General features: G+C 43.0%; 1 protein-coding gene across 2 annotated transcripts in view; it reads right to left on the bottom strand.

The window, feature by feature from the left end:
- Positions 1-16,555, bottom strand: part of LOC126427345 (zinc finger protein 492-like) — a 94,058-nt gene that overhangs the window by 48,042 nt on the left and 29,461 nt on the right. The window contains exons 4-5 of one of the 2 annotated variants that reach the window (XM_050089670.1): positions 8,403-8,495; positions 7,417-7,509 (exon numbers count right to left, since the gene is read on the bottom strand). In XM_050089670.1, coding sequence (XP_049945627.1) covers positions 7,417-7,509; positions 8,403-8,495 — 186 coding nt within the window. The remainder of the gene's footprint in view (positions 1-7,416; positions 7,510-8,402; positions 8,496-16,555) is intronic. The other variant, XM_050089671.1, reaches the window with a different exon arrangement.

The following is a 16,555-nucleotide window of genomic DNA, read 5'->3' as shown; positions in this document are numbered from 1 at the left end:
CTACATCTTTGGGTTAAAATGAAGGCAGCAGCTGGTGCATACAGACTCAAAACTGGTAAAAACTGGATCACATTGTGATATCCAGACACACACACTTACATAGTGAGGCAAATATAGAAATGGCTTGGGAAATGCCGCCCGACTATATAACAACTCCCAACTGTTTCAACAAGTCTTACAATACAATAATTGGAAGCAGGGAGCAGTGGGAAAACAGTTAGACACCATACAGGGGACGTTGTCTAGTTCACTGATGGGTTGAAATCAGACCAAGGCGCTGGGGCGGGGTATACAGGGTTCAGCCAAGACTGGAGGGCTTCATCTCTCTAGGAAAACTGGTCTCTCTATTCCAAGCTGAAATTACTGGAATTGAGGTGTACTTGGAGGAGAATATATATAGTTGCTACAAGGACTGTAGCATCTACATCTATTCAGACAGCAAGGAAGCCCTGAAATTATTGGGAGCTCCTGCAACACAATAGAAGATTATTGCATAATGTCACAGGGCTCTGGTGGAGTTAGGGGATGCAATAGCGGAAACTTAATATGGGTCCTTGGTCACTCAGGGATCAGTGGCAATGAACAAGCTGACAGACTGGCCAGGATGGGGGCAAAGATTCCATTCAGTGGACCGGTACCTGTCCCGATAATCACAACTGCTGTGATCAAACTAGAACTATGTAACTGGCTTAGAAGCAGCACATAGAATACTAGACCAAGGTCTATAAGCGAAAACATGGTAAGGTAATGATTCCAAAGCTGTGCTTTAAAAGATGCTCTGTAACCCTGGGCATGAGAAGGAAAGAGATTAAACTCATGGTTGGACTGATGATCAGTCATGGGAATTTAAAAAAACACCTACATACAATGGGTATAATGGAAGAAGACCGTAAATGTAGCATCTGTGATGAGAGTGAAGAAACTGCATCACACCTAATCTTCCAATGCATGACATTGGAGAGCAAAGAGAGAGAGAATTTTCAATGCAACTAGAAGTGAAGAAATTGTGTCTAACAAAGAACTGCTAAGAGACTCCTTGCACTATCTAAGGGCACTGGTTGGCTTTACTAGATATACAGGGAGCAATACTGCACAATAAACTGTTTCAGTGCAAGGTTAGACCAAAGATGTCTTAGCTTCTCTGCCAAAATCAAATTAAATCCATCATCCTTAGTGAATTGGTGTTCAGGTATTTTTGACAAATTAACTATTATGCAGGTTTTAAATAAGCAGTGCTGCTGTACCTCATAGTCTTTGGTAATGTATGTGTGTTTCTCACATAGTCTGGGCCGGTGAGCTGTTACTGTTAAGTCTGCATAGGGTTTGACAGAAGTTGAATGGAAGTCTCTGGGCAGCCAACCAGTTGTGCCATTTCAGCTCTCTAAAACTGTATGGATGATAAGATTTTGAGCAATACGTGAGGATTTTGACATTTTCTCACTACATTCAATTGTACGTGTTTGTGACTGACGAACTTTCACTCTACGCAACTGATAGTTCTGTTTTGTACTGAGCTTTGATTGACAGTGACAGAGCATCACTGATGATTAACACTCAGTTGGAATGTAGATTTTAGTTCTGATTTCACATTAGCTTATGTAACTGGGGAATCTGTCAAATATTCATAATTATTCACATAGTTAAACTGCATTATCTTCAATCTGAAGTGTTCAACCTTGCTATGTGATCCTATATAATTCAATTTAATGATTTTAAGTATGGCCATTTCTATTTTTGTGTCTTACATTGACAGTACACACCATTCAACTTAACTTTGCCACTGTGTTTACATTTCCTTATTTAGTTTTCACTGCATTTAAATTCAGTTTAAACAACATGTTTAAGTATACATTAACTATTGCAATATATGCCTAACTTCATACTTTTAGATGTTGCTTGAATAACAAAATCTATTGTAGGCAGCTGGTGGTTTTAACAGGGTAGATACTGAGTGGTAGATGGCATTGACCCATGCATGGGACTGCAGAAATACATTCTGAAATCAGCTCTGTTCACTACCCTGAAACTCAATACATGATACGACCCATTTCAAAGCATTAACATTACACATCTTGACTGAATTTTCACACTAAGGAATCAGCTCACAGTGTCAGTAGCTGGACTGAAATCACTATCAGTTGCCCTATTGGCACACAAACTGAAGATAACAGACAAAAGGCCAAATATTCAATTTTCTCTTTAAAATCTATTTCATCGTGGAATATTGTAATGGAGTTCCTCCTTTCTGTACTGGCATCAACATCAAAATGACAGATTTTGAGATCAATTTTTGTTGATTTTATACTGTGTAACCACTTAATAAGAAAAAAGGCATCTGGGCGATATGAGATGGCTGTACAACACTACTCATATTACACTAAACTTGTTCCTTCTCTAACAGCAGCATATCAAACATCTCTCAGCCCATGGAAGTTTCCTAGTGGTTGGAAGAAGGTACCAATCAATCATATTCTAAATTAGTGTCACCTGATAGATGCACATAGTCATAGCAAAATGAGGCATGTGCATGAATAATGCTGTATGGCACATTTCCAAGTTTTTAGGAAATCGACACAAACTGTTAATAATAAAGTAATAGCAGATATTTATTGTTTGCAGATGCAGACTGTTGAAAATAGTTGGTTGGGCTTTTTAAAATTGCACTAAGGATAGGTTTTAGAAAATACATAACTATTAAAATGGGAAGACAGCATATAGCAACTTATGTACAGCATTACTGTATATCACACTCTACTATAACTATAAGGTTGCCTCGAGTCTCAAAGTTTTACGTAAAAATATTATAACAAGATACAAACTAATATTTATAGTAAACTGATTACTTTGGTCTTAAAAAAGTAATAGAACATAAGTTTGTTATCAAGTTGAGACCCAAAGCTGGCACATTACACTTAGTTGGCACACTGAATGTTTTCATAAAATGCCTGGATTTTGATTCCCTGTATTTCATCACATCCAATAGATTGCCTTTCTTCTCCTTACAAGTTTCAGTACCACACTGTAGAGCAACCAAAAACCAAAATGCAACAGAAGGTCTTTTTCTTCATGTTTAAAACTATGTTTCACAATACAATGTCTTTCACCTGGATGAAACATGCTTATGCCTTGAGGATCATCACTGCATAGCTTCAACCAGAACACAGAAGTAATTTTCAAAGTAGGTGGCATTTTGAGAACCAGCTCAATGGATCCAATGTCCTTGAAGTCTTCCATCATCTCCTAGATGGTAAACTTTGAAGGTTCTACAGAGGCCTAAGCAATGACATGCTTCCATTCTAAAGGAGCCATAACTTTTGACACTTTCTTTCCTCAATCACTGCGAAGTTCCTGTCACAAGGCAACTATGACTCTAACATAAGAACTTTTTATGTATTTCTACACAGTACTTGCAGTTGACCAGACAGGAATATAGTGCTAAAATTCTCCAGTTATTGTTCTGCCCAACATGGTGGTCAGACCATGTAATTAGTTTGTGTCCCATACCTTCTTCAAGCATCACAAATTTAATCAGATAGGAAACTATTTTGGCTGAACCAAACCTTGCACCAGATCCATCACCTAAATTTACCGTGTTAGTTAAGTACCAAAGTCATGAACCATTAAATTATATGACAGCAGCTGTTTCTGGCAGAATGCCATGGAATGTGCCAATGTATGACAAAGTAGAACGTCCACACATGTAACATATATATTGTTGTTCCTTTGTAGCCATTTCTGTGTTGTTTTTCAGCAGTTTGTATGCTCAGTTTGCTTTTGCATGACAACTGACTAAGTTCTATGTTGTGCATTTGTATCTCATCTGAAGCTGCGATCATAAAGAATCATTAGTTTCCGCATAAATTGAGATTGTGGTACAGACATTCTTTCGAAGAATTATTCTTACTTAGAGAAACTCAAACTGAGTTCTTGAATCGGAGACCTGTCATTTGATATGACATGTGGCCTACACAAATATTTTCCTCAACCATCTTCAGGAGTGGTCACTCCACTTCACAGTTTATGTTGAAGAGTGAGTTTTCATTGCTGGGTGATGCAAAATATGTCAAGCAATGCTTTTGACACACTTATTTTGACTGGACTTCATACTTTAAAGTAGCTTCTTTCAATGAAGTACTGTCTGTCTTGCTTCCTTTTGTCTGGCTGGCACACCTATTGACATGGAGTTTATGAAGTAAATTGAATTTCATTGTGCATCAATGCATGGTATTCTTTGTACAGCCTTAATTTACATATTTATGCCCTAGAATCCTTATTTTGAACACACTTCTGTATTGCACACATGGTCTTGAATCATGCTGTCAATATTACTACCCAATATTCAACTGAATTATCATACTCTACATTCTCTTTCAATAATATAGCAGTGTGTATTCTACTTTTTCATCACGGATAATGACAGAACTGCAGTTTTATTCATGGTATTAGAATTATGGGACAAATTTCAATGTCAGATCAACAACAAGTAATGGAAAATCTGGGAAGGAATGTAACAATATTACAAAGAGCAAAGTTGATTGGTTGGTTGGTTGGTTTGTTTTGAGTATAAAGGGACCAAACTACAGGGTCATCAGTCCCTTTTTTCCTGACGGAAGCAAGACTCAATGTATAAAAAAAACTCAGCACAACACCTAAAAAGAAAATGAATGGAATGAACAAATAATGTGGGAAACATACACCACAAAGAAAAGCAGAAGGTATTAAAATCATAGAGCATATGGTCTGCACTGGCTGATCACAATAATAAAAAGAGGATGAGCCAGCCACTCTGCAACAAATTAAAACGTCCACCTCAAAAAGACAAGGCGAGATGAGCACATGTAGGGAAAAGATGACCACAAAGACAAACAAATGCAAAGGAAATGTGACAGAGTTACAATGGAGGGAAGGTGGCGACCTCAGCTCTGGCTAGAGATGGGGCGTGAACGTTATTCATTTGTTCATTCTTTGATTTACACATTGCATTCCATAAATGAAGATGTGGATGGATGTGGGATAAGCCAGCTTGCAAATCTTAAGGCAGAAGCTCCCACAGGAATTTACCTCTGTGAAGTATAGTGACAACCAGCTGTTTGTGACAAGTGCTAATCTACTCACATGGCTAATTATGAGAACTGTTAATAGATTATTTTGTATGTATGTCTATGTACATTTACTACTATGAAAAATATCATTGTTGCTCCTACTACATTGGTCAGCCACTTATTTTACCTAGTTTCTCCACAAACTTCTATACTCCGCTATCCACTTAATGGTGCATCATGAAGGGGACCCCGTAACCCTGCTGGTCATTTCCGTTCCCATTCCACTCACAAATACAAGTGAAAAAGACTGTATATGTGCCTCTCAATCAGCCTTGACTTCTCAAATTTCACCTTCATAGTCTTTATGTGCTGTGTATGTTGGAAACAACAAAATCGTTCAGTAGTTTGCTTCAAATGGCAGTTCTCTACATTTTCTCAATAGCGTTTCTCTAAGGAACATCACCGTCCCTCTGGGAATTCTCATTTGAGTTCCTGAAGGATCTCCATTACACTTGTGTGTTGCTTGAACCTACAAGTAACAGATGTAGCAGACTAGCACTGAAATGCTTCTACAACAAAGTACTACTTTATCTTGCTAGCTTGCTCTAGCTTCTCATGCAATTACCTAATAAAATTCCCAATTCCACAATTAACACAGAATCTTGCTGGCCATGTGCCAGTATCAAAATTGTCAGCCCTATTTTTCTGCTACATTATTAAGCCCTTGCATTTTATGCTCCTGGGACCACAAAGGTTGCATGTCACTCTAGCTGACAGAGCTAAGATATTCACTGCACAACTACATGTATTACTCAGGATCACTGTTATGGTCACACATCCTATTCGTAGATTTCTCAGGTGTCTACCACTCTTTAATCTAAGTTAAATATTTTCAAAGTAACAAGTGGGGTACACGTCAGTGATTTCAGTGTCAACCACATGACATGGTTTTCCAGACCACACAACCAGCAACACACTGTTCTGAACACTTGCTATGGAAGCAGCACTCCATGCATTGGACACTATCCCTGAACCTCTGGCCCTGGTGCCATGGAGACATCTCTATCGATCTGTGATCTCTTGGGCTGCAAACAAAGGTCAGTATGGTCTTTTGTATTTTCATGGTAAGTGGTCACCAACTACAATCCAGCCACTTTGACAAGTACAGCTATGCCCTAGGACACCTTACAGATCGCTGTTTTAGCCAAACTACCCATATGCATATCCCTTACTACTATGTGTGGCTTTCTCATTTCTGTAAAACCCTTCTTGTGGAACAACACTACTACTGTTTCACTTACTGTCCTGTCTACTTGTGATGCCAATGCATCCCTTTCATTTGTTTAAAATGGTATAACATGAGTCTCTGTGACATTAAGTCTGGCCTGTTAGCTGTGAGTCAGCTACACTCCTTTACATACTCTCTGAGCTGTCCATAGCATGATAGTTTGGATCCTTGACCTGTATGCTTGTGTAATCACCACACATTCCAGTGTATGATGAAGCCAACATTTCAGTGCCTGAAAAATCCTTTATAACTTCAGAAAGTTTGTTTATGAACAATGAGATCATGAGTGAGCCAGTACCTAACCTTCAGCAATTGTATGTGGAATGTTCCCCAATCTTTCTCTAATTTCATTCCTGTGACATGTTTATTAATGTGAGCATCTCCTTCCCTTAGCAAGGTCATAAAGCATACTTAATAAAATTATCTTTTTTCTTTAGATCTGCCAGGACTCTAATGGTGAGGTCATACATGGCTTCAGCTATGTACAATCATTCACCAAAGGCCATATACAGAGTTTTTCTAATACTGAAAATTTTATAATTAATACAACAGGTACCACAGAAGCTGCCACAATATGTGCCAACGTATCGGGGCTGATCTAGAACACACAAATTTTATCTCTGTTTTTCAAATCCGAATTTTTTTTAGGAAAACTCAAGAATAACTATGATTCACACAAAAGATAAGACAGCCAATGTTCTTTTGAATTCTATTTATCAGAAGTTGTTGAAAGGAGGAATATTTCTCAAATGACCTACACTATTGGAACTTACACTTCATCTAAATGTAAATTTCATGACCATCACAGACAACCATTATACAATGCAGTTAATATCAACAAAGGCTACAGAGAACAGGATTATACCAACCACTAGTCCCGTTCCACTTCTATTTAAAACAGTGAGAATGTAAGAGGTGATATGACATTCAAGTGCAGGAGTACAAGAATACTCTACAATTACGAACAGCAACAAATTCCAGAAGACTGAATCTGTGACAATTCCACTGCAATACAACTTTTACTCTACACACTTACCAAAAGACTTATTTGACTACAAACAATACATCAGACATGTAAATACTTACAGTATTCTCAGTTATATTCATTTCCAAATTTAATTCAGGATCCTCCTTGATGAAATCAGTGGACCAAAATATTCCCAATGGATCTTCAACAGACTGAAAGAAGAAAACAATCTGTGAATTATAACTATTTGCTATCTTCTCTGTGTATATGACAGCTCTCAATATTCCTTTCTCATGAGTATAATCCAACTTTGCAGATTCTTATCGATTGGGAAGTGTGTGTCAGAATGCATCCAAATCAGTTCTATGGGCCCTGATTTTGCTATCAGCCATTGTGCAGTATTTATTTGGCATACTGTCACTTTCTATTCCTGTCACATAATCCACTCTGATTTCCGAGGCACTATGGCCTACTCTATCGGATGGTTGTACTCCCATATACAAATCTGATATACGTGAGTGGCAACATTTCAAAATTAAATTCAGATAATATAGAGATGCAAATAATCTTCTAGCTGTAAACCCATAAACAGGACATTTTGGTCATTAATCAAATGAATATGGCATCATATCAAAATTAGCCAAATTTAATGTTATTTACACAGCTTCTTGCCATATTTTTTTTAGGGAAAAATGCAAATTTGTCATGTGTACTGGAGGGAAATCTTAATGAATTAAACACACCCAATGCAGGATTTCAGTAATGATGTAAATACTACAGTGAATAGTGACTAGTAAATCTAGAATATACACCCGTCACATGTCTTAGTTCCACATCTGTTACAGCACTGTGACACTGACATATAACAACATTAACAATTACTTACAAGAGGAAGTCTTCCTTGCTGCGTTGACACCAAATATGTACTTAAGGCATTCATTACATAGAATCATAACCAAAACTTCATGCAAGGGTAACGGTCCATAAAGATATAATTGTTAGAAGTGCTGTTAAAATACTATTGGTAATAACCTACAAATAACACATCAAACTAGAGTTTCTTACTACACTTCCTACACATTACAGTGCTTGTGTGAAAACTTACATTATGCTCAGATCCAGCAGCATGTTGTTTCAGTTCGGGATCTTGCTTTACCCAAACACTAGGGTCGTCAGCCCTTAATGGGTCTTCAAGAAACTGAAAAACGAAGAAAGTGAAGTATCAGGACATCTGTGTCTTGTTCCTACATGGCACTGTCATACAGAGAGTGAGTGAGGGATGGAGGGTTGGAGTGAGGGCGGTAGGGGCAGAGGGAGGGAGGGAGGGAAGGAGGTGGGGAGAGAGTGTGGGAGGCGGGGAAGAAGGACGGAGGAGGGAGAAGAGGGGGCAGAGTGAGGGAGGGAGGCGGGGGAAGAGGGGGCAGATGGAGGGAGGGAGGGAGGCGGGGGAAGAGGGGGCAGATGGAGGGAGGGAGGGAGGCGGGGGAAGAGGGGGCAGAGGGAGGGAGGGGGGGGAAGAGGGGGCAGAGGGAGGGAGGGAGGGAGGCGTGGGAAGAGGGGGCAGAGGGAGGGAGGGAGGGAGGCGTGGGAAGAGGGGGCAGAGGGAGGGAGGGAGGGAGGCGGGGGAAGAGGGGGCAGAGGGAGGGAGGGAGGCGGGGGAAGATGGGGCAGAGGGAGGGAGGGAGGCGGGGGAAGATGGGGCAGAGGGGGGGAGGGAGGGAGGGAGGGAGGGAGGCGGGGGAAGAGGGGGCAGAGTGAGGGAGGGAGGCGGGGGAAGAGGGGGCAGAGTGAGGGAGGGAGGCGGGGGAAGAGGGGGCAGAGTGAGGGAGGGAGGCTGGGGAAGATGGGGCAGAGTGAGGGAGGGAGAGACATGGGAGAAGAGGGGGCAGAGTGAGGGAGGGAGAGACATGGGAGAAGAGGGGGCAGAGTGAGGGAGGGAGAGACATGGGAGAAGAGGGGGCAGAGTGAGGGAGGGAGAGACATGGGAGAAGAGGGAGGGAGGGAGAGACATGGGAGAAGAGGGAGGGAGGGAGAGACATGGGAGAAGAGGGAGGGAGGGAGAGACATGGGAGAAGAGGGAGGGAGGGAGAGACATGGGAGAAGAAGGAGGGAGTTGGGGGAAGAGGGAGTTGGGGGAAGAGGGAGTTGGGGGAAGAGGGAGTTGGGGGAAGAGGGAGTTGGGGGAAGAGGGAGGTGGGGGAAGAGGGAGGTGGGGGAAGAGGGAGGTGGGGGAAGAGGGAGGTGGGGGAAGAGGGAGGTGGGGGAAGAGGGAGGTGGGGGAAGAGGGAGGTGGGGGAAGAGGGAGGTGGGGGAAGAGGGAGGTGGGGGAAGAGGGAGGTGGGGGAAGAGGGAGGTGGGGGAAGAGGGAGGTGGGGGAAGAGGGAGGTGGGGGAAGAGGGAGGTGGGGGAAGAGGGAGGTGGGGGAAGAGGGAGGTGGGGGAAGAGGGAGGTGGGGGAAGAGGGAGGTGGGGGAAGAGGGAGGTGGGGGAAGAGGGAGGTGGGGGAAGAGGGAGGTGGGGGAAGAGGGAGGTGGGGGAAGAGGGAGGTGGGGGAAGAGGGAGGTGGGGGAAGAGGGAGGTGGGGGAAGAGGGAGGTGGGGGAAGAGGGAGGTGGGGGAAGAGGGAGGTGGGGGAAGAGGGAGGTGGGGGAAGAGGGAGGTAGGAGTGGGTAGGGAGGGAGGAGTGGGTAGGGAGGGAGGAGTGGGTAGGGAGGGAGGAGTGGGTAGGGAGGGAGGAGTGGGTAGGGAGGGAGGAGTGGGTAGGGAGGGAGGAGTGGGTAGGGAGGGAGGGGTGGGTAGGGAGGGAGGGGTGGGGAGGGGGGAAGTTTCTTATGAATGTGTTTACACTAAGTGACATGCACATAGCATATCCAGTCAGCAAAATCTTAAAAGACCCTATCTTGGACGTTGCAAATGGCAAAAGTAAAATTAGATTCAATGCTCAAGTGTACAACAGCATGAGAGCTAATGCTGACAGCCACTTTGCTCATTTTTTTGAAGAGGCAAAGGGAGTTATTGAAGAGATAAACGTGGAGATGAGTGTTCCTTGTCATACAGGCAGACAAAGACACAGGGGAAACTGCAATCATAATGATGCTATGACATATTGGAAAGTAACTTTTTATTCCAACACTGGACCATGTTACGACTGGCATGATAGCGCATTTTGCTGAAGAAAATATTTATCATTTAAAATTCAACATCCTTTTGCCATCACAACTACTGGAACATGATGGTAATGATCTGGCACACAAACTAAATCAGTGCTTAACTGAACTACTGTATTTTGAAGAAGACTCACACTTTGTGATTAAAAAGAGACTGATGGGACAAACTCTTCAATACAAGCAATGAGCACAAATGCCCTTAATGATTGTGATTTTGTTATGCAAGCATTGTCTCTGTCCTAGATCTGACTATCCTACTTTGCACACACTGTACAAAATATTTGTCTATTGCTACAGTAGAAAGAAGTTTTTGAACAGTGTGGTGTACAATGACATGGTCGAGGTCGACAGTGAAGGAGGGTTGACTTAATGGCTTACCTCAGTTGGACACTCACCCTGGCATTGCTTGTCCTGCTGACAATGTAATTAACCAATTTGTCAGGAAGAGTAGGTGCATAGAATTCATCATTTACGGTACAGAACCACAATTCTAACTTTTTTAACATCATAAGACAGCATTGTCTTGTATATGTGTATAATCAGTTTAAATAAAACTTTCTTACACTTTCCATATCACTTTATTACCTTTTATTACAGTAAAAGTAAAGGTAGCTCAAGATATCTGTAGTGAACCCTCCTTGAGGTTTTTCTGTATCCACCACTGTCTGATCTGGTGCAAGTGCCATTGGCCAGCTGTGAACTGTGGCTCGTGTGCAACAACAAAATCTGTTGGTTGGGCTCAGAGAACATCCTAGGCTCACTTTTTGGCTGTTGGCTGAAGAGGCAATGAACATTTGTTAGTGAGGCAAGAGAACATATTTTAATTTGTGGAGTCAAGCTGCAGATGAACTACTATCACCTAATTTGGAGCTGAGTTTATGACTCAGATCAGACCTTTTCTTAGTTTTGTGATCTGCACTACATATTCTCTGGAAAATGGTAGGGTCTCTGTGTAGCAGCAATGAGTACATTTCAGAGATGTAATCTCGCATTTACTAAAGTGTAATGCATAGATTCATGCAGTCTATTACACAGTTGTCTTTTGTTTGTTTTGAATGGCCAACAACTGCTTGTCTCAGAGGCTCAAACTGCAGTATGTGACACCAGCAGAGCACTGTAAGGATTCATAATTACCTACTGAAAGATAAGCATATTTTATTCAAACCAGTAGAAGATACCAGGTATCGGTAGTCAATCACTTAATGCTCCCAGTATGCACTGTTGCCCCTTTCAGATGCATTGATGAAGCTGCACAATGAGTGAGTGTTGACCATAATGGCACAGAGAGAGGAGGAATATCACACTGGCTGAATGTTTGTCCCCATTGTTGTTGGTTGATCCCAGCAAACAAAATTATACCATATTGTGACAATTGTTTTTACCAAGAAATGATCACAAATATGGAAAGCCGATATTACACATACATGTCCACAATTCTGGCCAAATGATTGCAGTAAGGAAAACATGTGCAGATTGTTGGAACAGGATGTGACAATACATTGACATATCTGAAAGAATGGACACCACATATATAATTAAGGTGATGTCAGCCAATGATCCTTTCAGTGTAGATGCACACCACACTTGAACCAGTGAGACACCATGTGTAATGAGGATCATAAGCATGAGCACTGCATCAGTGGTATGTAAGTTCAAAATTTGGGTCTGACAGAAAGCATGCTAGAGTAGTCCACACAGATATGATGACCACTGTGTCCAGATGGCATAGTTGTCACTGCAACTGCCCAGTCCGCATGAGACTCGGGTTCAATTCCTGGTCCAGCACAAATTTTCAATCCTCCCCATTGATGTAAATTAATGCCCACAGACAACTAATGTGTCTACCTCCTTTGTCCCTGACTCATTGTGGCTGCAGGATCAAAATACTGCCTGTCCCCTTGGACATGTCCAAAAGAACAGACAACACATGCATATTTGACATGTTGGGATTAGATATGAATAAAAATTAGTTTTGCAGTGATAGTGACTCCGTCCATTTATGTTTAACCAAAAATATGTAACTTTACTTCGGGCTAACTTTCATGACCTTTTTTAGTCAACAATCTCTGCTCCTTGAATGTAGCATTATTGAGCAGCCAAATTCTGCCTGAAATAACACCCATAGCACTAAAAATCAATTAGCATGTATGCATTGGGTTACTGTTACTTGAAACAAAAATGAAGCCGGTACATAATTTGACTGCTAAAAATACCATAATTTAATCAGGGTTGTTTCAGAATCAAGTTACATATGAAGGGCTTATTTCAATAGAGGTACAAGTCCATTTTTGTTCATCTTCAGATACAGAGTCCTGAAGTTAAATGAGTGCTGAAAAATCTGCAGTTGAGAAACCACAAATATTCAAGCATATGGCTTCTTGCTAGACATGAACCTTTCTTTCTGTTTGTTTGGATCATTAGTTTCAGAAGCATTATAGGCAGAAAAGTGGGTGTAATGGACTTGTACCACTATTGAAATAAGCCCATCATATGTAGCTCTCTCTCTCTCTCTCTCTCTCTCTCTCTCTCTCTCTCTCTCTCTCTCTCTCTCTCTGTGTGTGTGTGTGTGTGTGTGTGTGTGTGTGTGTGTGTGTGTGTGTGTGTGTGTGTGTGTGTGTGTGTGTGTGTGTTTTTATCTCATCTCATTTTATGATTACATTCCTTCCACGATTTTGTAGTAAAGAGGTGCAATCCCATATTTTACTAACTTTAAAGTGTATTCGTAGTCTGTTGCACAGCTCTTAATCCTTTTGAATGAACAGCTACACAGCGCAATAGTGAATTAGCCTTCACTGGTGAAACATCAGAACAATAGCAAGCTAGATATATTGTTTCTCTGTGTGTTTTATTGTTAATTCTTGAATAGTAGTACTGGAATGGGTATAATGTGTGCACGCTGTGTGCGGATGGAGGAGCTGGCTTCCGTTCACCAACAACTGAAGATGCTTTTTGCCACATTCAGCAGCATTCAGGCTGCTGCCTATTGTAGTAGTGGGGGCCGAGAATCTGGCTCATCACATAGAATGCCTAAGGTGCCACCTATTTTGCCCAATGGCTCTGCTGTCAAGACACCTTGTGATGTACCCAATGTGGCTGAGTTGTCCTCACCAAATCGTGAGGGATGGGTCATAACAGTTAGCGCTGTTTGAGGCAGAGTGTGAATGTAGAGGCTGCCTCACCCATTGACCCTGTGAGTGGACTGGCAGGTGTTCATTCATCAGGGTCCAGACAGCCCAAAGTGAAGAAGTTTTTTAGTTAATGAGGAGCTCCAACATCAAATGCATTATGGAGCTCCTTAGGAAAATGGCATCCAGGACTGGAAATGAATCCTATGTCTACTGAATGTGTCTGCCAGGGAGCCTCATCCGAGATGTGGAAAATGTCCTGCCTGTGCCTACCAAACACACGGGGTTTGGCTGTTTACAAGCTGTGGCTCATGTTTGGGTTCTGAAGCCATCTTCATTTTGTATTGAGAGGTAGCACAAATGACGAAGGGCCCCTGTGTCACACATAAGTGCATGCAACACACACAGTTTGTATCATCATTCCCAGAATTGATTCAAGTCCTTTGGTTTGGCGTGAGTGGAGGGTCCCAACCAAAGGCTTCATCGATTCTCTGGCTGTCTGAACTGCAGACCGCTGGAAATGCGTTATGAGGTGGAGAATTGTAGGAATACTTCGTGGGTCAGTGGTGCACTACACAAAGCAAGCTTTTTTTAGGCTAGGCAGTAGTTTGAGGTCCTCTGATGAATGCACGTTAGTCAGACCGCATACAAAGTAATGACCATACTACCATCAACATGTTAACAGTAAATTCTTGATGTATTTGTAGTCCCTGAATTTAATGCCCTCCAGAAAGTTGTCATGATCAAAATACTCTTGGAACTGAAAGCTGGCTGAAACCTGAAGTACAAACCCCTTCAAATATTTAGCAAGGCAAGGAATGTACACTCAAGAGACAAGTGAGACACCACTGAGATAGGAGTGCCAGAAGAGTTGAGGGGAGAGGAAGGAAAAAAATGGATATGGATAAAATTTATGCAATAAATGAAAGCACATGCTATTGGTGATAACCCCTCAACCACTAGTGAAAGTAGGATTCTCAGATTCAATAATATTTTTGTATTTCCAACATATAACTATACTTAAAATACGTTTTGCGACAAATAGGTAGGCAGTTATGGAAACATTCAGTTTCATTCCACAGGTTGTGTGTGTGTGTGTGTGTGTGTGTGTGTGTGTGTGTGTGTGTGTGTTTTTTTTTTTTTTTTTTTTTTTTTTTGGTGGGGTTTAAGGGCGCTCAACTGCTGAGGTCATAAGTGCCCAGTCACTGTTGTTAGAGCACATGGAATCTAGTAAAACTCAAGGGGATTGGGGGGAACACCAGAAGGACCTGACAAGGATGCAGATAAAATAAGTAAAAAAGGTTCTATGTCTTTGGACAAGCCAGTTAAAGTTATAAAACGCAGAATACGAGCAGCTGCTCGAGTATCATCAGCAAAAACATCTGGTAAAGTAGATGGCAGGGACAGGACAACACGAAATTGACTAAAACGGGGACACGACAATAAAACATGGCACACTGTTAATGCCTGACCACAAGGGCACTGCGGGGCTGGGTCACCAGAGAGCAGGTAGCGGTGGCTAAACCGGCAATGCCCAATCCGCAACTTGGTCAGAAAGACCTCCTCTCGCCGAGATAGTCGGGAGGAGGTTGTCCAAGCAGTTGGGAGCAGTTTTACTGCCCGGAGCTTGTTTCCTTGGAGGGATGACCAAGCATCCCACCACAACGACACAAGCCTCTTACATACATCCCCACGAACGTCAGATGACGGGACACAATGGGAGGCTGGCCGAGGCAGGAGGACTGCAGCCTTGGCTGCAGCATCCGCAGCCTCATTCCCAGGCACTCCTACATGTCCGGGAAGCCACAGAAAGCTGACAGAACCACCATTATCAGCAAAAGAATGGAGGGACTGCTGTATCCGTTGAATCAAGGGATGGACCGGATAGGGAGCTCCAAGGCTCTGAAGAGCACTGAGTGAGTCAGAGCAAAGGACATACGATGAATGTTGGTGCCGGCGGGCATACTGAACGGCCTGATGGAGAGCAAAAAGCTTGGCCGTAAAGCTCTAACATTGGTCGAGGAGCCGGTATTTAAAGGTGGCGGCCCCGACGACAAAGGCACAGCCGACACCATCGTCAGTTTTGGAGCCATCGGTGTAAATAAAGGTGTGACCGGCAAGTCGAGCACGAAGTTCGACAAACCGTGAGCAATACACTGCAGCCGGAGTACCCTCCTTCGGGAGTGAGTTGAGGTCGAGATAAATATGAACCGGAGCCTGGAGCCAAGGTGGTGTCGGGCTCTCACCCTCTCTGAAGGTGGTAGGGAGGGCAAAATCCAATTGCCGAAGCAGGCAACGGAGGCGGACTCCGGGAGGCAGCAGGGCAGACACATACAACCCGTACTGACGGTCGAGAGAATCGGCGAAGGACTGGCAAGAGGGGTGGTTGGGCATAGACAACAGCCGGCAGGCATACCGACACAGCAGTACGTCGCGCCGGTAGGTCAATGGTAATTCGGCAGCTTCAGCATAAAGACTCTCCACAGGACTAGTGTAGAAGGCTCCGGTCGCAAGACGTATCCCCCGATGGTGGATGGAGTTGAGCCGGCGTAAGAGGGATGGACGAGTGGACGAGTAGACGAAGCTCCCATAATCCAGCTTCGATCGGACAATGGACCGATACAAGCGAAGCAGGACAGTGCAATCCGCTCCCCAAGATGAACCGCTAAGAACTCTGAGGACATTAAGGGAATGTGTACAACGGGCCACCAAATAAGAGACATGTGGAGACCAACACAGTTTCCTGTCCAACGTGAGCCCTAGAAACTTAGTTGTTTCCACGAATGGGAGAACAACGGGACCGAGATGTAAGGATGGCGGAAGGAACGCTTTATAGCGCCAAAAGTTGATACAATCAGTCTTCTCTTCAGAGAACCGGAAGCCATTTGCCACGCTCCATGAGTAGAGGCTGTCTAGACAATGCTGAAGGCAGCGCTCCAGGAGGCATGTTCTCTGGGCACTGCAGTAG

Source organism: Schistocerca serialis, chromosome 11 (assembly GCF_023864345.2).
Source record: "Schistocerca serialis cubense isolate TAMUIC-IGC-003099 chromosome 11, iqSchSeri2.2, whole genome shotgun sequence".
Taxonomy (NCBI): Eukaryota; Metazoa; Arthropoda; class Insecta; order Orthoptera; family Acrididae; genus Schistocerca; species Schistocerca serialis.
This window is presented reverse-complemented; position numbering and strand designations above follow the sequence as displayed.